Source organism: Numenius arquata, chromosome 5 (assembly GCF_964106895.1).
Source record: "Numenius arquata chromosome 5, bNumArq3.hap1.1, whole genome shotgun sequence".
NCBI classification, from domain to species: domain Eukaryota; kingdom Metazoa; phylum Chordata; class Aves; order Charadriiformes; family Scolopacidae; genus Numenius; species Numenius arquata.
This window is the reverse complement of record NC_133580.1, coordinates 71,562,705-71,586,305: the sequence shown is the minus strand read 5'-3', so window position 1 is coordinate 71,586,305 and position 23,601 is coordinate 71,562,705. Positions and strand designations below refer to the sequence as shown.

The window sequence follows — 23,601 nt, the reverse complement described above, 5'->3', positions numbered from 1 at the left end:
ACACAAGGGGCCCAGATACATGGACTCTACAGCTAGTATGGGGTCTTCCTTCCACTTTACTTCCCTCAAGGAACAAGGCGCAAAACAACTCTAAATCAGTATAAAAATCCCCCTTCCCGGCCCTGAACACAAGGTAAAGATCTTTCAACTGTTTATTTTTCTTCCAGATGACTTTAAAATGGCTGAACCAATCACTAGGAGAAGAGCCACACAGACCGACCTTACGTCCCTCTTCTGACAATGTGGTCATAGATAACAACGTGGAGATAGAGATCTGTTTCAACAGGCGTCCGCGTTGTGCTGTCTCCTGGGTGGGCCTGAAACAGAGAATATTACAGACACTCAGAAGAGAGAAAAGACATGGATTTTTATCTAATGATAAAAATCTCTTTTATCTAATGGCAGAAAAGGACCTGGGGGTGTTGGTCGACTGTCGGCTGAACATGAGCCAGCAGTGTGCCCAGGTGGCCAAAAAGGCCAACAGCATCCTGGCCTGTATCAAGAACAGTGTGGTGAGTAGGACCTGAGAGGTGATTGTCCCCCTGTACTCGGCACTGGTGAGACCCCACCTCGAGTACTGTGTCCAGTTTTGGGCCCCCTACCACAGGAAAGACATTGAGGTGCTGGAGCAGGTCCAGAGAAGGGCAACGAAGCTGGTGAGGGGTCTGGAGCACAAGTCTTACGAGGAGAGGCTGAGGGAGCTGCGGTTGTTCAGTCTGGGGAAGAGGAGGCTGAGGGGAGACCTTATCGCTCTCTACAACTACCTGAAAGGAGGCTGTAGAGAGGCGGGGGTCGGTCTCTTCTCCCAAGTTACAGATGATCGGACAAGGGGTAATGGCCTCAAGTTACACCAGGGGAAGTTCAGGTTAGATATTAGGAAATATTTCTTTACTGAAAGGGTTATCAGGCACTGGAATGGGCTGCCCAGGGAGGTGGTTGAGGCACCATCCCTGGAGGTATTCAAGAGAGGAGTTGACATGGTGCTTGGGGATATGGATTAGTGTTGGGTGGTGTTGTGGTGTGTGTGTGGGTTGTGTGTGGTGTGGTGTGTGGTTTGTTTTTTTTTGTTTTGTTTTGTTTTTTTTCATTGGTTGGACTAGATGATCTTAAAGGGTCCCTTCCAACCTACATGATTCTGTGATTCTGTGAATTCTCTTCTTCCCTCGGAACAGAAAGTTTGATAAATAAAACTAGCTCTGAGGGTGGGGATCTCTCAGTGAAGATTAATGTCCTGGTACCGGGCAGTTTGTTTCTCCTGCAATGCTTTTAGCAGATGCAAAGACAGTGACAAAGTCCTTTAAGCTAAATACAACTAGGAATGGGGGGACTGTCGACTGGTCAAAGAAAAGGCCTGCTTGTGAAGACCAGGCAGCTGGTACTAAGTCTGTTCAAGCTGAACCCCACGAGAGAGAGCTCATGCTGATTTCAGTCTGGCCCACAGCAAGCACTTCTCAAAAGCTGTTCTCCGTCAGTGAGTGTTACAGAGACACCAAAGCCAGACAGATCCATGGTGATCACAGGCCTGTGCCCTGCAACCTGTAGGGGGACACAATGTACATGCACAAATGCTTCATAGCGTGGCTCTTGGCACGCGAGGATCTTTCACATAGACACTGAAGAGCTGGTTATTTGTTACAGATGTTCTGCAGCTGCAGGAAGTTGGATTGGTGGCCCACTTTCAATGCAACCAAACACATTTTTAGGGATGCATTTTTGAATTTCTAACAAACCAATGCACTTATTTTGAAACGCATATAATTTGATATTTTGTACTGTTACTATTCATACGCGACCATCTTTCATGGGAAGCACATCAAAGAAACCATCATGCTAGATCAGTTCTGTGAAACCCAAACAAATTATTGCCCAGCTCAGTTCATATTGGTTTGGAGAGTAACTAAAGCCTGGGTGTGTTTGTCACATCCAATCTATAGTCCAAGGACTTCAGTTATAAAGTTTTAAAAAGTGTGGTTGGCACCAGAGGAACACAGTTGGCTTCTTACAGAGGGAAGCTGTCTATAATGTTATAATCCGTTCAGCTCTCAACATGGAAGATAAAATACCTGTGGCAATTTAATCAGTCCGGGTACAATTCAAGCATTTGCTTTGTTTGGATTCAGCTGCTATGTAAATAAATGGTAGAGACCAATCAACTTCAGCAATAATAGGATCAGAGCCATTTTTAGGTGAAAACAAAGCATACATTTGTGCTGTCAATCATATATAAGAGACATAGAGGCCACAACGTTCATCCAGTTTATAGCACTACTGAGGCACAAGTATTTTCCTCTCTTCTATTAAATTGCAAATCCTTCTGAACCATTTACTGTGTGCTGGAGAAACACAGCTCTCCACAAGAAGATGTGTCAAATTTCTCTTTTGTGAGGGATAGGGTTTAAAATCCAAGTTTGACAGTGACAATCTCAATCTACTACAAGAACTACATGACCTTAATGAGTCTGCTTTCCTTAGGGCTTCTCAAAACTCTTGCGTTAAGGAGGAAGAATTCTGCCAGTTTCAGTTCATCACTGCAGAAGTGCCGTGGCAGAAGGCAGCCCACCCCTCAGATGCACGAACTGATTCTGCTTTCTGGATTTGCTGGTGTTCAGCAGTCCCTGCCAGCATCTGGGGTACTACAGTTCTCGCAACTTGCAGCTTTGTTTCGAAGTAGCCTAATATTTATCTATTTTTATCCAACGTTTATTTATTTTTACCCACCTGCAGGCCTGTTTCATAATAGAGATTTGATTTTTAAGAGGAGGGACCACCAGCCCATTTGTTACCGACATTTTAGCAATTTTTCCTTACACAGGGTATAAGAGAAACCCTGCCTAGGAAACCCTTCAGTTTTATGAGTCAGTTCAACTTCTCATTTTTGTCATCACAAGGGAAAGGCCAAGACAGGCTCAGTCATAAACAAGGTGGGCTAAGTTTATTCTGACAGGGACCAGAGCAGCTGTGTTAACAAGGGGAATAGCGTGTCTAAGCCTGAAATATTAGGTGTGTATTGATAAAGACACTGTTTGCAATTGGACTCAACAGTTTAACAGTCAAACTCCATTGCATAAAGGCAATTTAGAATATTGGGGGGGGGGGGGGAAGACGTTTACCTTGGGATCCACATTTATTATTTTCCTATCACTTTTGTTCTTGAAGAGTAGTCCACAGGCATTTTCTGCAATCACTTGGTAATTTGGGCTGGAATGTGAAGTGCTGACATTTCTATCCCAGTTGTAAAAGCTGTGAAAATGTGAAACAGAAATGCTGTACTTTTAATGGATGTCATTCTTCCAGCTTAAAGAGCAGATTCTGACCTCCTTATTCATGCTGAGTAGTTCCCGATTCCACAACAGCCCCTCTGAAAGCCAGACAGATGTACTGAGGAGCAGAAGTCTACTAAATGTCAGAAAACCTGCCCAGATATGGCCCTACCTCTCTGATCCCTGGCAAACCAGAACAGAGGCCCCAGGCTGCCTCCTCATCCACTCAGTGCTAGTGTTACAGAAAGACTCGGAGACCGGGTTGTAACTGGTGGGAAGTAGTTGTGCTTGAGAACTACTACTGTGACGGAAACAGCTCTGGAGACCACCTGAAAGTGCTTCCTGGACCACCACAGATCTGCAAACCAGATGTGGGAGCTGACGTTTTCCCCTTAGGATCGCACTGGAACCCTCTTGCCGCCTCACTGTTTTCCTTTCTCTTGTTTTTAATATAATTTTGGTAGTAAGGAGTTTTTGGAAGTCTCCCTGTGGGCCAGACATGGCAGGAGGGACTGAACTCCAGCTCCCCGCAGAAAATGCCAGCTCCCCACAGCTACAAGTGTCAGCCTGGAGCTAATTCTGAGCAAACCCTTCCATCAGGTGGACGGTGCTTGCTCATTTCCACAATGTCTGGCACTGAACAGAACTCAAAAGGAATTGGCCGGCTACGTCAAATACAAAATGGGCAAGGGAGGGTTCCAGCAGTTTATCAGTCTTTCTCCCCAGTCAGAGGTGCTGGAATTCTCTGAGACTTCTCACACTTTTGGTTTTTGACTTCTCAAACTTCTTACCACCTGAGCTCAGCCCTTCTGGGCTTTGTACTTGACACACAGCCAACCAGGTGGTCATTTGCACGCTCACTGTTAGTATTGGTTTAGAAACCTTTCTGCCACAATGCGATGGTGCTGCTACATGAGCTCTGCTGGGATGCTCATTTGATCACTGAAGTGGCACGTTGCGTTTCTGCGGCTGACCAGATGAGCGTATCTTTTTGCAAAAGGCAGAGGAGATGGGAGGAAGTCAGGAAATCATTCTGTGTGTAAGGAGGATTCAAGGTATTTACAAAATACCTTTTAATTTTCCTGCCTTCTGCAAAGATACTCTATTCCAACTAGATACATTGTTCTGTTTTTTAAAGCACCTTGATTTCTTCCTCACTTGGAAACAGAGCAAAGCAACAGGTCTTGCTGCTGCGTATACTAAACCTTTTTCCATCCTGAACACCTCTGGTAAGAATGGAGCGATCTATAATGACATGGAGATGAATTTACAATGAATGCCCTTAGAGAATCAACGTAAGGCATCACTGAAATCAGCAGGTGATTTGCCACTGAAGTCGACAGCCTTGGATTACAGCCAGATAATTGGAAATGGTGTGCTCAGCACAAAGTTACAGAATCATCATGGTTGGAAAGGACCTCTGAGATCACCAAGTCCTTGAGCAAGTGAATTAGTGCAAGTAGAAGCTGCCCTCTGGAACTCTGCGCAGTCCAAAGCTTAGATAACTGCAGAAAATGAGTGATATGCTAATTGGTCACATTAATCTGTCATCTATAGAATTATTTAAAGATCGAGAGTACTCACATTAAGTGGTAAACTGAAGATTTTTTCATTCACTGTTTAAATCTAGAAATAAGAACGTGTACAAACTTATATACAAATGAAATACACCGATTCTTGTAACTGTCTACTCAGTTGCCTTATTTTAACCATACAGCTTCTCCTTGTCCCCCAGGACACAACTTGGTTAACAAGTCCAACTGCACAAAGAGAGGCTGTTTCTGCTGGAAAATGACTACCAGATAAGGAAGGATTGCTCTACATTATCTTGGGGTGGGGGGAGAGGGAGGATATATCTCTCTCTGCAAAGACTTACCCACATCCATTAAAAAGAAATTAAACATCTGAAGGCGGAAATAGTCCATTAGCTGTCGGATAATAACTTCCTGCATTTTGCCAAGTTTCCAACCCCACTCCTACCGTACTTCCCCATTTAAGCCAGTGAAGACAAGACCAGAGCTCAGACAGCCTTTCTGCTGGGAAATCAATGTCTAGTGGAAACAGTTTCGTTATGGACTCTTTCACTCCATGACAAGTTCGTTCCCATCATGTGCTTAGATGTGAGACGAACCCCAAGTCCAGACACGGAAGGAAATTTCCCCTGCATACCTTTATTCATGTTCTTCACTGAAAACTGATGACATCAAGAGATGTCATCAAGAGACATTCAAGTAAGCCTCACACACACCTTCAGCAGGTAGGATGAGAAGGGCTGCTGCAGCTACAGGACAGTGTTCCTGGGAGGAAAAAGTAATATACGCTAGCAGGAAATACTCCCAAATAGGCAGGAGGTCAGAAGAACATTTTAAGCAGAGCAGCAAGGGGCTGGAGAAGGCTTCTCTGGAGCAGCCTCTCCCCTGCCTGTGACTGTTCAGGTGAAACTTGTTCCCTGTCATCAACACATTCTGCAACCAGGCTGCTGCAAGATGGGGGGGCTAGAAATCGGGACCTAAGGAACCCCATCTCATCTGTGTTTCTTCCTCTAGAATAAATACTAAACTAAACTTTAGCAGTAAGTGCTATTTAGGAGTTACTATAATCCCAATCTAATCAAACTTATTTTTGTTAGCAGAATTCCATGTGGCTTTCAGTATTTAAATTATCCTAAGATGAAAACATGCTATCGGATGAACATGATCCAATGCCAAAGTTCAGTGTACATTTTTTCTATTATTAGTTTGTTTGATTACCATGTGTTGTGGAAGAAAGGCAGCATTTTTCAGCACAGTCCTTAAGTGTGTGGAGTATGGGAGACTTAGCAGTGCTCATAGTCCAGCTGTAAGAAGAATGCATCTTGGGGGGTGTTGATTACTCTTTTTTTAAGACCATGACTACTTGGTGCAGTTGTCTATAACGAGAAGCACACTGTGTTTCGGAATATAGACTAAAATATGTGAGGTGAGTTTTTTTTCATTCATCAGCTAATTCTGGTCTGAGCAGATTTTCATTCTGCAGGCTGGCAGATGCCCTCCCAGAACACAAGAGCCTGAATACAGGTTTTTGTATCCTTAAAGTTATCCTTCGGGTACCAAGATGGTAGCACATCAAACCACATGGTGCTTACAGAATGTCTTTCATCGCAAAATCTCTGGGTCCTTTTGTAAACATGCATTAAACCACTTGACATTCTTGTGAGATGTAAGGCAGGTTTTATTACAGCTCGTCAGTGGCTGGGGGAGCCAGGGCACAAAAAATGTTGGTGATTTTTCCCTAGGATATGTGGGCCGATGGCAGAGCATCCAAGAGTCCCAATTGCCAGCCCCGGGAGATGGGGTGCTCTGGTTGGAGCCCTCTGGCTGCTCAGTCAGGGAGCTGGACAACCCTTTTCCTGAAGGCAAATCCTTGGCAAGGTTACAAACAGGATTTTGATGCGTCAGTGTGTGATCGTCCCCTTTTTCTGTGGTGGGAAATAAGCTGTGATGGAAGAACTTCTTACATGGCTTATTCCAGGGGTTGGGATGCCACGGTAGAGCAGAGAGAGCTTCGGGCACCAAGCAAACCAAGGGTTGATGATCACCATCTGACCAAACGTACAGAAGGTGTGCATATGCAAGGCAAGAGCTTTGTTGTCCCAACTTACAATTTACTATTTAAATCAGCAAAATCAGGGAGACAGAACATAGTGTAAAGGTGTTTATGTCTGTGTTGGCCCCACCTTTGATCCCATGGGGTTAGATTATACTACCCTATTCTTTCTTCCCCTCAGGATAAGGATTGGTTCCTTGATTCAGTTCTCTACTTTTCTCTTCCCACCCACGCATACACAAAGATAAAACCATTCCCTATAGCAGACTGGGACTTCAGTCAAAAACTAATTATAAACAATGATGGCTCAACAGCTTTTTTCAGTTTGTGGTTCTATGAATTTGCGATGCAAACTATCTGGCTTCAGACCCCCTCCCGGTAATTTACAGACCAGCTTGCTTTAGTTGGGCAGCAGCAGAAGGGTGCAGACAAGGGAGACAGAGGGATGCAGGACAACAAAGGAGACTGGAAGCAGGAATAAAAAGAAGCTGCAGCTCCTTTATCCTGGTGTATCCTCATCCTTTCTGCCCTCCGGTAGGAGTGCACTAGTAATCACTCTAATGGGGGGAAACTGGCATTCTGCATGCGCTTGCCAAATATGACAAAGTACCAACATAGTTGGACGGGATTCGGCCCACCGGTCCTTCCACAGCTTTCTGGTGCAAACGAGGTCAGTGCCTCGGTGGGACACGACACCATGTAATACAGCACATATGCCTGACTCCACGCCAACTGCTATTTCATAATAAAATGCACGTCACAGACCTCTGTTAAACACGAACAAGCTACTTTTTCCACCTAAGAAATATAAAGATGCTGAGTTTTGCTTTTCTTTTTCATCTTGAAGCAGCTTTGACTGAAATAATTATATTTATCAAATGATTGCCGGCGTAGGGTGAGATATGTCACAGTACTTTGGAAAGCCAAGGCAGTTTGACTTTTTCACAGCTACAGTGCACAGCAGCTATTTTGGTGATTTTTTCCTGCTTATTGAATTAAAACCCCATAGCATTTAGCTACACTCACATGCCTGATTATCTTGCAAACTAGTTGTAAATCAGGAGTAACTCCAATGAACACTTGTACAGAACTAGTAGAAATGAGCACCTGGGCCACAGAACCCATTCATCCCTGGTTTCTTAGAGGCATGGAAAATTCGAGCTGCTCCCTCTTGCTCAAACCTGGCCAGCGCCAGCACCTTCTCCCTGCAGCTCCCCAGCGCAGCCCATCCTTCCCATTTCCCCCAAGCAACAGCAGGAACCCTGCAATTTGGCTCAGCCAAGAGCAGCGGCAGAGCTGCCGCTGGTCGCAGGAGGGCTGATACTCGCCCATCATGTTCAACAGGCAGAGGACAAGAACTAACACATCGCTGCTAGTCATTGGGGCTACAACTACTCCATGGCAATGAAGCTGATGAGTAGCAAGAGTTTGAAAATATCTCCCTGAGCTGTTGACTCCTCTCTTTTTGTATGGCTTTAAAAACAAGTAATTTTTTTCCTTTTTCCTTCCTTCACTCAGCAAGAAGACCTCCAAAAGGAGTACATCCATGCCAATTCCCGTTCACATGTGATTCCATAGGGTGATGAACTCAACACTCCATGGGAGGGCTGAGATCCTGCCCCGACACCACAAAAGCAGCACTGTGAGGATGCGCAGAGAGCCAAGCCCGCTGCACAGGAGACCCTGCCATGAAGCCCGACAATGAACGCTACACACAGTGGCAACAGGGAAGCGTCCACAGGGCGCAGAGACTGGCTTTCATTTAACATCACCAGAGTGCTGGAGTGACTCTGAGATCAAAGGGCTTGCAGAGCTCCTTTCGGCACCGTAAGGCTTTGATCTTACCCTCTCCTCCTGATAACGCCCCAAGCCACATGGCTGTTCCACCTCCCGCCTGGGATCTGCCTCTGAGATTGCCCATTTTTTCTGACATCAAGGAGGAAAAGGGAGTGTGATATGCAAAAACGATGAGCACCTGCAGCTTTCATCGACCTGATGTGAAACTCTATGCCTGCTCAGCAAGTCTCTAAGTCCACTCTCATGAGTTTGCAGGCATACCATGAAGGGCAATGCACTGAAAAGAGGTGAAGATAAATGCAAGGTACACTGCAGCAAGCTCCACTGAACTACAAATCCACACTGCCTAGGAAATGTGCATCTAGACTGGACAAGAGCATAACACGAATCACAGTCCTATGGTGTAGACCAGAAGTGCCTCAAGGATGCTGGACGTCTGAAGCTTTCCTACTGTACGCAGCTCTTACTGATGCATTAACTAAATGGTGCATTTTGAGTTTGTCATGGCCTGGCATATTTCTCAGTCAGAACAGCAGCAACACAAAGAGGGCTTGGAAAGGAATTCTGTTACAAAAGAGAGTTGGAATTCCCACAACCAAAAGATGCTATCACAGAATCGTCATGGTTGGAAGGGACCTCTGGGATCACTGAGTCCGACCATACACAAAAAAACCCCTACAATCTCGGGCACTAGAGCATGCCCTGAAGTGCCTTGTCTACACGCTCCTTAAATACCTCCAGGGATGGCGACTCCACCACCTCCCTGGGCAGGCTGTTCCAGTGCCTGACCACTCTCTCAGTAAAGTAGTTCTTCCTAATATCTAATCTAAACCTCCCCTGCCCCAACTTCACACCATTTCCTCTGGTCCTGTCATGATTCACTCAGGAGAAGAGGCCAACACCCACCTCTCTACAACCTCCTTTCAGGTAGTCGTAGAGGGCAATGAGGTCTTCCCTCAGCCTCCTCTTCTCCTAACTAAACATGCCCAGTTGCCTCAGCCTCTCCTCATGTGGCTTGTTCTCTAGACCCCTCACCAGCTTGGTGGCTCTCCTCTGGATACGCTCCAGCACTTCAACATCCTTCTTGTAGTGAGGGGCCCAGAACTGAACACAGCACTCGAGGTGAGGCCTCACCAGTGCCAAGTATGGAGGCGTGATCACTTCCCTACTCCTGCTGGCCACGCTATTCCTGATACAGGCCAGGATGCTGTTGGCCTTCTTGGCCACCTGGGCACGCTTCTTGCTCATGTTAAGCCAGCTGTCCACCAACACCCCCAGGTCCTTTTCTGCTGGGCAGCTTTCCAGCCACTCTTCCCCAAGCCTGTAGTGTTGCCTGGGGTTGTCCCAGCACTTGGCCTTATTGAACCTCATACAATTGCCTTGGTCCATCGATCCAGCCTGTCCAGGTCCCTCTGTAGAGCTTCCTACCCTCAAGCAGAGAATGGCTGGAGAGCAGCCCTGAGGAGAAGGACTTGGGAGTGCTTGTGGATGAGAAGCTCAACATGAGCCGGCAATGTGCGCTGGCAGCCCAGAAAGCCAACCCCATCCTGGGTTGCATCAAGTGTGACCAGCAGGTCACGGGAAGTGATTCTACCCCTCTACTCTGCGCTCGGGAGACCCCACCTGGAATACTGCGTACAGCTTTGGAGTCCTCAACACAGGAAGGACATGGACCTGTTGGAACGGGTCCAGCGGAGGGCCATGAAGATGATCAGAGGGATGGAGCACCTCCCCTGTGAAGACAGGCTGAGGGAGCTGGGGTTGTTCAGCCTGGAGAAGAGAAGGCTCCGGGGAGACCTCACAGCAGCCTTCCAATATCTGAAGGGAGCCTGCAGGAGAGCTGGCGAGGGACTCTTTGTCAGGAAGTGTAGTGACAGGACAAGGGGTAACGGTTTTAAATTGGAAGAGGGGAGATTTAGATTAGATATTAGGAGGAAATTCTTTACCATGAGGGTGGTGAAGCACTGGAACAGGCTGCCCAGAGAAGTTGTGGATGCCCCATCCCTGGAAGTGTTCAAGGCCAGGCTGGATGGGGCTTTGAGCAACCTGCTCTAGTGGAGGTGTCCCTGCCCAAGGCAGGGGGGATGGAACTCGATGATCTTTACGGTTCCTTCCAACTCTAACCATTCTATGATTCTATGAACACTCCCGCCTAGTTTGGTGTCACCTGCAAACTTACTGAGGGTGCACTCAAGCCCCTCATCCAGATCATCAATAAAGATATTAAACAAGACTGACCCCAAAACCGAGCCCTGAGGGACACCACTGGTGACTGGCCGCCAACAAGGTTTCACCCCATTAATCACAACTCTCTGGGCATGGCCATCCAGCCAGTTTTTTACCCAGTGAAGAGTACACTTGTCTATGCCATGATTTGCCTGTGATATCATCCTGTGATTCTGTTTTTCGGCCTTTTTCTTGACAGTATATTAAGAACCTCTAATCTTCATATAAAATAGTCATTTTTATACTGGAAAACACAGTTCGATCTATGTTCTCAGCTACTGCCAAGTCCACACCTCTCCGGCCCGTGTCCATTAACAGTGCTGTATAGTTCATCTTGTTGGTCTGTCTACCAGCATCTAAAATTGTTAGATTTTCCTCTGTTTCACACACACACGAAGCTGTTGAGCAATTTGTTGCACGGAGCTCACTCAGTTAATTTTGCTTCTGGTCATGAATTATCTACAAATCAAAGATGATTTCAAATATGCTAACACTACGAGCACATGATACACCTACTCCATCTAACTGCACACCTTGCCATGGATATTCTACATGCAGCAATGGGACCCAGATGATCACCCTGTGCATCTCTGTGCTCTCTTACCAATCTCCCATCTCGTCATCCTCTTATGTCAAGCCATCGCACTTCACCATCCATCAAAGCCAAAGGACTTCAATCGGGCCATGTATTTCAGTCTTCATAAACTAGGTGTGTGACTCAGGTGTGCTCCCTCAGGAGGATGCCATTAAAGTCAGCAAACCCTTAACTGCTACATTAAGTATCCCTTTTCATTTCCAAAGTTTAGGATTCAACCTTCCTCCCTAATTCTCCCCTCCTCCTGGCAGAACAGTTCTCTGTGGGATCTTAACAAATGCAAAGAAACGTTTCAAAAATCAGCAGGGAAAGGAAGGACACTTTGCTTCCAGGACAACGTATCATCATTGATATGACATAGAGTATCATTGACTGAATGTACCTTTGAGTGCAAAAGATTTCCTTTCCTTTCCTGAGTTTCGACTGAGAACTATGGTGAACTGAGAAATGGTAAATTAAACAAGAGAATCGCTACCCATTTTTCAAACACACTTAATCCACAAAATCCCTCTGCAGACTATCATTATGGAGAGACTATGTTACTGTCTGTCTGGGATGAGCCATATAATTCAGGTGGTTTTAGAATTTGGAAACGGCACAGTTTCCTCAAACTCTGGCAGAGCTTTCTGCGCTAACTGCTGCTGCGCGTATTTATACTCTGTCTCCAGACACTGGCCAGGTCCATCTACCCTAGTGCCCACAGGAAGGGAAGGGGCTGGGGGCGGCAGCACTGTCCCAGCCGGACTCAGGCTGGGGACATCCCTCCTGCAGTCCACCCTGGCTCTCCACCCTGGCCCAGGAGCTCCAGCTTGCAGGTCCATCTGCTTTTGCAGACTCCCTGAGCACTGGAGCATTTAAACATGTTTCTCATAGTCAAGGTGGTTTTTGTGTTATCTGCTCAGTATTCCCAGCACCGTTTGAACTTCAGCTGGGTACACCTTTTGCATTTCAGGATGAAGGCTAAGATTAATAAGAAAAAGAGAAGAAATAAAAGCAATAAAAGGAAAATAAATTAAAGTCCTTGGGGCTATAGGCCTGATCCCAAGAAATTATGAAACTGCTGTCAGGCTCCAGAAGTTGTGCAGTAATCACTCAGAATGTATTATCTTATTAGCCTTCTCCATCTTTAAAGAATAAAACCACCCAATACATTAGGATTTATGGCCAACGAGAAGAAAAAAGTTTTATCTTGAAGCTACAACAAAGAAGATAAAAGAGAGGCATGTAATTGTCGAAGGAACAACAGGATGAATACCTTATACATATTGTGCAATTAATAATCACTGAAGGCCTGCTGGAAGTTGCATATAGCTGATAGAGGAACACACAAAACCAGAGTTCCTGTTCTTTTGCTTACCAGTACATGGTGATTGCACATTAGTCAGCTAATCAAGTAATTTCTTTTTTACAAAGTGCCTTCAGGAGCAAAAAAATGACCTTATAAAGGTAAAAATCTCAGTCATGAAAGTTTCCTTCCTAGCCAGGCCTTAGCTGTTAAAACAAAACAAAACCAACAAACCACAGCAAGCGCCATTTACAAGTTGTGTCCCTGTTCCACACCAGGTTCTGAACAACCATCTCTGGAGAACAGGGGACCTCAAATTCATTCACTACGAATTTACCAAACCAGTTCCTCATCACGGCAGACAAAAGAGTATATAATGATCAGCAGTGAGATGGGAGAAGAGATCACTGAGTCTTCCTCAGAAAAGAATCAAATCTCAGGGAAAGATTTATTATCTGAGGGGAATTTCTAGCAAAGGCTGACCTAGAAATGAAGAAAGGCATCACAGGAGAGCATTTGTCTGGTTGTCACATAGGTTCAGTTATTAGCTTTCCTCTTCCATTAATGAAAAGCCAGGGCATGATGAACAGATGCAGCCCTGTGCTATCACTCAGTGAGATGCTTCAGGGGCCAAAGGTGCAGGTTAGTGCCAAGACAGATCTCCAAAGGCTGACGGTTTCTGGCAGCAGGTGGGGTGCATGGCAGACAACTTCCACGAGTTTTTCAAAACCCCCCTGGGCACCTGCCTACACCTTTAACACTTTTAAAAACATGACCTTCAGATGCGTGCCGAAGTTGCACTGACAACAATTCCTGGGTGCTTTGTTGGGTCAGAGTCATAAGTCGACACAATGAGCAGGAAGATCTGGAGGAACTAAATGGCAACTAGACAGGTAGGCGAGATAGTAAAGGAAATGTCAAAGTGTTGTCGCATATTGAGTTGGATATGCACATTTGTGGAGCTGGGCCAGCTTCTCCAACGTCTTCCCTTCTAAAGGAAGCAGGGTGAACATCCATGAATAAATTAACCTCTTGATCAAAGTTTGATTAAGCATCTGAGATGAAATGATGGGTTTTTCTGAAGGCATGTATTCAAAGCATGCTTAAGGTATGTACGTATCTCTCTCTCTTCCTGTGGTTTCTTTCAAAAGGCCTTCTCCCCATCCAACTGTAATCTCCTTAGGCAAAGAGTTGAATCCAGCAAGAATTCATCTATAAAACCATGTGCTAAAACTTCTAATTATCAGCTGAACTGATGAAAAATAACACTTTTATGAAAAAAAGAACACTTCTTTTTCCTAGCATTTTACTGTAGTGGTGTGAGGTAAAGCCAGGGGAGACAGCCAATCTTCAAGGCTTGGAAAGGATTCTTTCCTCCTTCCCAGACCTAACTAATGCGAATCCTTTGAAATCCTAACAGCTTGGGCACTGAGGGAATCATCAGAGCCACCAGCCTGCTGAACTAGTAAGGGTGCAATTTCCAAATGACCCAGGGCCATTCAGATGCACCTTTCCCACTGGAATAGGAAAAAGGCATGTGGAGAATCTCATCCCACGAGAAAAGCTCCGTTCCCCTCGCACCTTTGTCTGGAAGACACTGAAACTGCTGGGCACTACCTCGGGCACCATGGAGGTGCGGCACTGGCCTGCCTGGCTGTTTTCTGCAAGATGTGGCATATCCTCCAAAATTTGCCAATTATACAAACATTTACAAGACCCATCTTAAATATTTAGGTACATTTTCAAAATATTGCTCTATAACTCCAACCTGCCTCCCCCCTCCCCCATTTCTGCAATACACTCAGGATTTTATCTGTATCACAGTGACCTCAAGCTTTTAAATACACAGGAACAGAAGAGATAAGAACTCATCAGGAGTTTCGATCTTGAGCAACTTAACTTCCCTTCAAGTGGCAAAACCACCAGCTTTTCAGGAAAGCACTACCTTGTCTTGAGGAAAAAGGTCTATCTTTGGCAGAGCAACTCCTAAGCTGATTAGACCAAGGACTGTAAAACACATCCTCAGAAAACCTCTGGAGAAAAACTCTGGGTTCAGGATGTAAAAATTCCTGGAAAATGGGCTTTGCAGTTTACAGCTTGCCAGCACTAGTTAAGAAAAAGATGTGTTTTGCTAGAATTTGGTGGGATCAGAGCACCCAGGAGACTGCTAATTCTGGGGAGAATTATGAACAGCTATTAGCATAAAAATAAAATCTTAAACAGTAGCTTGCTTAGTTACTTAAAAAATAGTAGGTTTAACTTCAGGCAGCACATTTTACCAACACTGGCCTTGGTATGATCCACTAGTTTCTTCTGCTTGAATGTTTGGTACAGGAAAAGCCACTGCCTGTTTTCTTTGCTGCTAAAAAACTATATAACCCATTACTACACACATTTCCATTATTGCTGTGAAGCACAGCAAAATATAGCTTGAATAGCTCAAATCAACATACTATTGAAAACATTGGTTTTTTTAATGCTTTCGAATCCCAATCATTCTATCAGTATGGAAGACTGACATATCGAATTTAAATGTATGTTTAGCAACAGAGCAGAGAGATGACAGGGCATCAGGCAGGCAACTTTTCTATTTCAATCCCAACGAGGCAGCAGAGCTGTGATATTAATGAAGTAAAATGGCATACAGAGCATTCGCACTCCTTATCTCCTCTCTACAATAGATTCATAGCTTGTAATCTGACTGCAAAGCTTATGCACATGAGACGCACATATGTAGAACCAGATCGTCAAACTCTGTCGTCTACTTGCACATTAAAATGAGAAACAGTCTATAACCAGAACCCCTTTGAAATCTGGAGGGATGAAAAGAATGGAGGCCCCATGAAACACATTGAAAACAACAGCACTACGCAGTGCACTGAAAGCTCCGCACATGCTTGGGTCAGAAAAACCATTCCCAGAGGAGTCTATGAACTGGAAGGGGCTGTACACGTTAAGAGTAGCCAGTAGGAAAAGTAGGAAAGAGACAGAAGTTGAAGGAGAGCTTCATGTGGTTGAAGGGGCACCGTGTAGGTGAGGGCACAGGGTGAGCGGTTTGGAAGCGCTTGCTGTGTCTTGCAGGCAAGGACACAGATCACGGATCTGATGTGATGGAGAGAGGATGCCGACAAAATGTCACGAAGGGAGTCAGTTGCCCATAGTAATTGTTACTCACTTGAGCTGCAAACCATGCGAGGTTATTAGAATCACGGGAAGGAAACAAAGAAAGCAGATGTCCTCATGCAGAATGATAGAATCTGTTCAAAACAGGACAAACTGATGTGTAGGACTACAGGGGCTGTAGTTACTACAACTGTTTCAAAAAAAAGACTATTTAGATAAACAGCTGACAACGGGAATGTTATGCGTTTCTGTCAGATTTGAGTAATCAGATATCCAGAAGGTGTATATGCTTAGTATGGCTGCATAATCTGTAGCCCTATAAAGAAAAAACAAATATAGCCCTATATGGAACAAACCAAATCAGCAGTACATTTTTTAAGAAAAATCACTCTGTCTTCAATACACAGATGTAAAGAGGATATTCCTGCATACTATAGATAAAAACACCTCCAACAACCTCCTCAGCAAGCTACAACTTAGAAGCCATTTTTCCTAGCTTACATTGATTAACCTTTTCTGCTTACTACTCGCAGAGCACAACAGGGGTGAGCTTTACTCTTTCTGCATATATGTCCACCAAAATGTATGAACATGTAGTATCAAGGGTACAACAACACTGAAAATGTGAAACTACTTTAAACATCCCATCCAAAAAGAGGAACAGTGGCACTATGGCTGAGATGCCCCAATCCTACAGTTTTAATTTGGATGTCCCTGTGTGACTTTCAGAATTTTGCACTACCTAATTTCACTAACTTTCTGACAGAGTTGGCTTAAGTTTGGAAGCTTGAAAATTCCCATCTTTTCCATGAGATATTCATCCAAGGGCACAACACGAGAAGATTATCACAAATAATATCAAACAAATAGATTTTGTGATCCCCTTCAAAACCTGTCGAGTCCGATACCATCAGTGCGGCTCCTGTTGAAGCTGTAAATTCAGTCCCCCTGGAATGAAGGGGGAAATCTTCTCCCAAGGCTGCTGTGCTCCCCATTAAGGTCTGGCACGGTTTCAAAAGATGATGAAAAGGCCTTTACTGGTCTACAGTCTTTCACATACTGCTGGGATGTTTACAGCTACTCGAAACAGAAAAGTTTGAGTGATTTCACGGAATCACGGAATTGTCAGAGTTGGAAGGGACCTCTAGAGATCACCTACTCCAACTCCCCTGCTAAAGAAGGATTTCCTATAGCACATCACTCAGGGCTGCATCAAGGCATGTCTTGAAAATCTCCAGAGAAGGGGACTCCACGACCTCCCTGGGCAGCCTGTTCCAGGGCTCTGTCACCTTCACCGGAAAGAAGTTTTTCCTCATATTTGAATGGAACTTCCTATGTTCCAGTTTGTTAAAAAATAAACTAGCAATCATTGGCATAGATGGTAACGAATGCTCAGGAAAACAGCCAAACTATTTTAACTGGTGGGTATGGGAAATAGAACCCGAGAACTGCATTAATGCTACGACAATGGCAAATTGAGTCTGAGGCATCTGGCGGAGTCACTGCTCAGCGTCAAACATCAGGGCTGTCAGGAAAACAGATTTGACAGAATTTAGATGCAAGCGCAACGATCAAAAGCCAGAGATGGAAAAAAATACAGAAATAATAATCCCAGTTCTTCACTAACATATAGACGATTTTCGCAAGTCAAAATATCATTTTTAGTGTTAGTTCCAAATGAAAGCATTTGAAGTGTGGAGTATCAAGCCAATGGTTTGAACTTGTCTGAACCATAGCAAGAAAAAAGATGCAGAATAATTATTAAGGAAAACATTAGGACAGTAATAAAGGGAAGTAGAGGATGGCTTCCTGGAAACAGGTTCAGTGCACTCATCAGTTTGATAGCACAACTGACCTGTTGTTTTGAACTTTTGTCCCATTTCTCGCTTTAGATACTTTAAGAAATACTGTAAAGAGCAGAGAGGGTTTTGCAGTGTTCAGAGAATAGGAGTAGATCCCATCTCCTGCACAACCTCCAAGACCAGGATGCTTTAATGTATGAAAAAGACTGTAATTCTAAGAGAAAGAAAAGAAAAAAAACTAAATAGCCTTAATCTCAGTCAGGTCCGGGACAAAGCTCCAGTGAAAGCAGTCTCGTGTGCCTTTTACATATGTGTACATTACATATGAATAAAACTCTGTTCCAGAGAAGTGAACACAAAATCTCAGTTTAGACCAAAGCTGCTGCTTCTTTTTGAAAGGAGAATATTCAGAATCATCACTTGCAAATTGTAAGAACCTATCTCTCATTTAGAAGCAATGTAAGAACAATTCTCTTTTACGTAAGTGTAGTGTTTCACAGTGTAAAAACAGAGACAGCAAAGTCTTTTACATACTTTGCAAAAGAACATATCCATAAAGTTTCCTGAGAGCTACAGTAAGATTATTCTGATTTTAACTAACAGGTAGGGAACAACAGTTGTAAAACTGCGAGAAAATGCAGTAATTGTCATCTAACATAGAAAGGGGGAAAATATTTTACATCTAACATGACAGGGGGGAAAGCAAAAATGTGATAATGATGGGGAACGTCTCCCTACCAGGCAGCAGAGACAGCAACATTACAAACTGCGATGGACAAAAGATAGAGACCAGAACTTAGCAAAACAATTACAAAAAGAGTTTTCAAGAAACATCTCTCTTTGAAGACAGTATATGTGGGGTGTATGCAAGAAAAAAATGAAGATTAATTGCTTTCCAAAACACTGGAATAGCACAATGGTTTAACAATGGGAAAATCTGACTTATAGCAGATTAATAGCTTTCTAGCAGCTTTAAATTAAAAAACATAGATAAGTTGTTCCCCTCCCTAATGTTTAGAGCTGCATTCTCAAATATTATGATTTATAACTGATGTAATCATTGTTTTTCCACATCTGCTTAATGTAGTTGAATGTTTTAGAGTACTGGAAATATGATATACGTGTTGTATATAGAAAAAAATATTGCCATATCCAACAATAAGAAAAAGAAATATTCTCAACCAAAAGTTGAGAAAAGTCACCAGTTCCTATGCACCCAACTAGAGCTATACACTACCACAGCTCCTGCCTCCTGTACATTTGTTTTAAAACCTGTCACCCATCTTCGTCAAGACAGAATTTCACAAGTACAGAACACAACATAATTCACATTATACTTCAGGTTTTTTACGCTAAGTTAAAATTTTGCAAGAAACACATAAATCAAAAGGTATTTGCAGGCATGTATCAGTGTTTAAGTGGAAATCTGAGTGCAGGGGAAGATTACTGCAAAATGAAAGAAGGAAGTCCACCAACACCCATCTATCACTCTCATGCAGACCGCGTCTCTTCCACTGACAGGTAGGTCTGAAGCCACACAGGAATTTCTACATCAGAACTAGCACTCTCATTCTCTATCCCTGCTCTGGTGGTCAGTGTAGCAATATTTAAACAAATAACAGTGCTTCTGTTATCAAAACATTTTCCATTTTCTTGTTTATTTTAGCAGGTGTGAGAGGTCTGATTAATCAGTTGTGGTTTTTTCATTAAAAGTGTCAAATGTTGTGAAAATTCTGACTTCTGTATCAGTTTGGGGCTGAAAAGGTTGGGGTTATATGTTGTAGCATTATATGATATATGTAGGATTATATGATCTGAGAAATAATTTGAATTTTTTTTTTTCCAAAAAAAAAAAAAAGCGTCTCTCGTTCCCTCACTAACTCTAGTAAGTGCCTTAAATGGTACCATTAGCTCCAAAAGAGCATCAAGAACAGCAGAATTACCTCTCCTTCCCCACCTTAAATGCAAGCCCATGCTTCTCCCACCCCCTCTCCTGCTGTTCTTCAGGAAATATTTTCAGTGTGGTTACAACATGTGTGATCTGCCTGCACACAGAAGGCCATAAAACCACATCACCAAATGTTTATCCCAGCTTTTGAACACCTTGGAAAGCGCGGTATCAGTATCCCACAGACCTCAGGGTGTACCAGTGCCATAGAGGGAGCCAGCCAGGTACCACATCATTACAGAGACCACGCCGATCCAGGATGTAATGAGAAGAAGGACCAAGGAAGGGTTCCTCAGTGGCAGCTCCAGCGTGTAGGTGCAGGTGCACTGCCTGGACGCAGCACAGAAACAATGCATTTCTGGCAAAACGAGGACTCCGGCTTGGCTCAACATGTGCAGCTCTAATGTCCAAACCATGTTACTAGATCAGCCTGGAATGTCATTCTAAATCCATGGTCTCCAGGCATTAATCAAGAAAGGGGGCCAGTAGGAGGGGGGATAGACTATTTAAAACTCATAGCAGAGGAAAAACATACCCTCCAAAAATGCCCTATCAGTGAAAGGATTTAAGTCACTTTCCTAGCTTGTGGTCATTTTCAGAGACATAATAAAAATAACCTGTGGGACCCATTGAGTACCTGCAGTTAAGTTGTCATCACGTGCAGATGTATGGTATCTTTACTATTGCACTGCATTACATTATTTCCTTAAATTGGTCTCATACTTCAGTCCCTGGAAAAGCACCAGAAGAATTTACTGGGGCTGTGAGACTCGATTGCACTGAACAAGCCCCACTGGGCTTGCTTGGAAAAGCATGGGAACTCCCTGCCACTCAACCATTAAGCCTGGGATAAAAGCGAAAATGAAAAGCTCCGCACGACCCAAGCTGCAAGCTCTGAACCCAGGGAGGGATGCTCCAGCGCTGCCCAAATGGCACCGCGGGCAAGAGATGTGTCACTGTCACACCACAGCTTGGCATCAGAGAGCACGGCGATGGGGCTTCAGCTGCCAGAGATTCTCGTTTCCATGAAAAACACAGGCACAAGGAGCTGTTACGAGGCTTCCCAAAGGAATATCCTGTTTTGTGAGCTCCCCATAAGCATCTGTGAGTGAGAGGGGAAAAGGAGGCAGGGGGAAGTAAGGAAATCCAGAGACCAAGAGAACCAGGAAAAAATTTGAAACAACAGTAAAGACAAGGAAAATGAAGTAATACACTTATTACATGGAGGAAGAGAAGGGAGGTGTATGTTAGATAACAGGAAAAAGAAATACCCAACAAGAAGGACACAACACACTGACAGCATGTTACATCTGAGACACATTACTCCCGCCCGGCGTACCCCCTGTTGGCATCCAGCAAGCTGCCTGGCCAGGCTGAAACGCATCCCTCAGGCTTTCTCCTGAAGGCTGACTGACTCACCAACCAGACTCCCATCTGCTCCCCATAAGCACGGGTGCCTTCAGGATATTTTGAAAATAAAATCACTATTGTGTATCATATAAAGATTTTCACAAACATAAATACAAACTCTGTAGTGCAAACAAACAAAAAAGGATAGTGTGTCCACCCTGCCCTCCCCACCCCCTCCCTTTTTTTTTTAAAGTAATCAAGAGAAGCTCAGAGAAATATATTACTTATCCATGCAGATCTCCACGAGAGGCCAGGATCTGGGTTTCTTTACCTTCCTAGTACCCCTCAAAAAATGCAATATTTAAAGCTTGTAAGTACTGTGATACAGTGGCACGAAGAAGCGATACAGTCAGTGTACATTGCTTATGAAGTATGCGTTCCTTTTTAAGAATACTTGTAGAAGCAAATTGAAAACGACTGCAATTAAACTAACTTGGTTTTGATGAAGTATCTCTGACATGATCATTGCGGACAGATCCTATAAAACGCTGTTGATTTTTACTTTTTGCTGATAGGCTCTAAGGATGAGCAGTGAAATGACCAGAAGCGTAAGACATTTCCATGCAAAGAAATATTAACGGGCATCACACAAGAGAAAAGACAAATACATGGCATCAAAATAATCCAAAAATAAGGGAAAACACAGTGATACTGAACAATTTTGAATGATTTTGTACACGATAAAATTACTTGCTCTTCTGCTGCAGCACAGGAGATTAGTAGATTCAGTTTGGGGTACTGAGGAATTTTTCAACCAAATGTTTATTTCAAGACCCTGATTGCTCAGACCTCACCAAGGATGTGCAAAATCCAGTGGCATATCCATCCTTCATTGGATCTTTAATTATTGACATAACTCAGACAGGGGAGCTTGAAAAATGCAGCCACAAAAGCCAGTAATCGCTGAGCTCATTAGGGGTTGCTCTCTGTCTCTCCCTGCTCCTTCTCCCCCCTGAACATCTCAAAGATACTAGGTCTTTCTCAAATAAGAGCTTTGGAAATTTTAGGGAAATTTGGAAGTTTTAGTTTTTCCAAGGAGTTAAAACAGATCCTTCCCTCGGTGTTAATTCTGCTTCCTGGAAGTTCATCACCAAGAAACAACCTCTGGTCTCTTGGGCCAGGCACAGGTGCAGGCTATTTATCATGGGGGCCGGGGCTTCACCCTGCCAAGCATTAGGGAGAAACTGTTTATGACAAGATGCAGTGATTCCCCAGTTCAACTGATACACTGTCTGCCATGACCACACAGCTTTACCTACAGCAGCTGGCACCCAAAGCAGTACCATCACTTATCAACGCAGCGCAGGAGAGTTTTGCCATCATTTTTTATGAGGATATAGCTGGCAACTGAAGGAAGTACTAGTTATTCCACGCAACCATTCATTAAAAAAATCTGGACATACTGACTTCAGCCACAGCTATTTCCTGGTCTAACTAGAAGGAAAATGTGGTTTCTCAGGCACCGGCGTGTGGCAGGAACCACGCGGTGCCTGAAGATCACCACGCAGTGCCCCGGCTGGTGCTTGTACCTCAGACAACAAAACCAAGGCGCAAAGTGGACAGAAAAGTTCTCACAAAACTACAGGACACTGCCGTCTCATCACGAACATCCATGCCCATTCCTAATGAGCAATGCCCAGATCACCCACCGCAGCACAAACTAAAGATGTGTTTGCAGAGGGAGAGCAGAGCTGTTCAGCTCTACCCTCAGCTCCTCGCCCGCCACACTTCACACACTCATTCTTTCTGACACGGATTTTTAAATAAACAATGCAACTACTCATGGTGCTTCTTAACATTTTATGTGCAAACACGTTCAGTATAAAGCCCCAATCTAGGGTCCTTGTTCAGTTTTCTTGCTCGGAAAAGCATGCGAACACATGCTTTAAGTGTTTCTCTAAATCGGGAAGCAGTTAAGTGAATGCTTAATTAGGTCCCATGTTTGGGACCTCCCCCATTAGCTGATATTGTTTCTAATATTATTAATTACCCTGCACCCATGCCAGAAAGCCCATTCTGGCGGACTCCTTAAAGGGGCCTTGAAAAAAGCAGCTTGAGAGGGTTCAGCACATTCTCCTCGCCTGAGCCATAGCCGGGTTTCTGGTGCGTTGACTGGCCGATCTTACCCAAACAACAGGGCGATTTAGAAGAGCTTGATAAAACCCAGCCCGACAGCATCAGCGCACATCTACTGTCAGCATTGCAAAGGTTAATTCATTTCTGGTCCACATTAGGAGAGACCCAAGGCTGGTGGGAAGGTACCACAGCTCCCTGGTGAGGTGAGGATTTCATCTTGTGGCCTGCAGAGTCCCTTTATTTTCAGGGAATCGGTGAGAGGAGAAAGAGTGATCATGTCTAGGTCCGACTGCCTAATGCATCTGTCTGTGCATCATAACACTGTCTTCACGCGTAAACAGCCATGAATCATCTCTGATTCTCAAATTGCACACAGAAGCTTCAGCTCAAATCCCAGTCCAGACAAGTGCTTGGCCAATTTCTTTTTTCTGAGAGGTTTTTCCTGCTGTTCTGTTCTTTGCAGTGACGGTACGACTGCATTGACAAGGAAGGCA

At 44.2% G+C, this 23,601-nt stretch overlaps 1 protein-coding gene across 1 annotated transcript in view; it reads right to left on the bottom strand.

Annotated features, from left to right (window-relative positions):
- Positions 1 to 221: 221 nt before the first annotated feature.
- The window catches only part of CFAP299 (cilia and flagella associated protein 299), a 202,595-nt gene continuing 179,215 nt past the window's right edge, over positions 222 to 23,601 (bottom strand). Inside the window, exons 5-6 of the mRNA XM_074147785.1 lie at positions 3,111 to 3,240; positions 222 to 317 (exon numbers count right to left, since the gene is read on the bottom strand). Coding sequence (XP_074003886.1) covers positions 222 to 317; positions 3,111 to 3,240 — 226 coding nt within the window. The remainder of the gene's footprint in view (positions 318 to 3,110; positions 3,241 to 23,601) is intronic.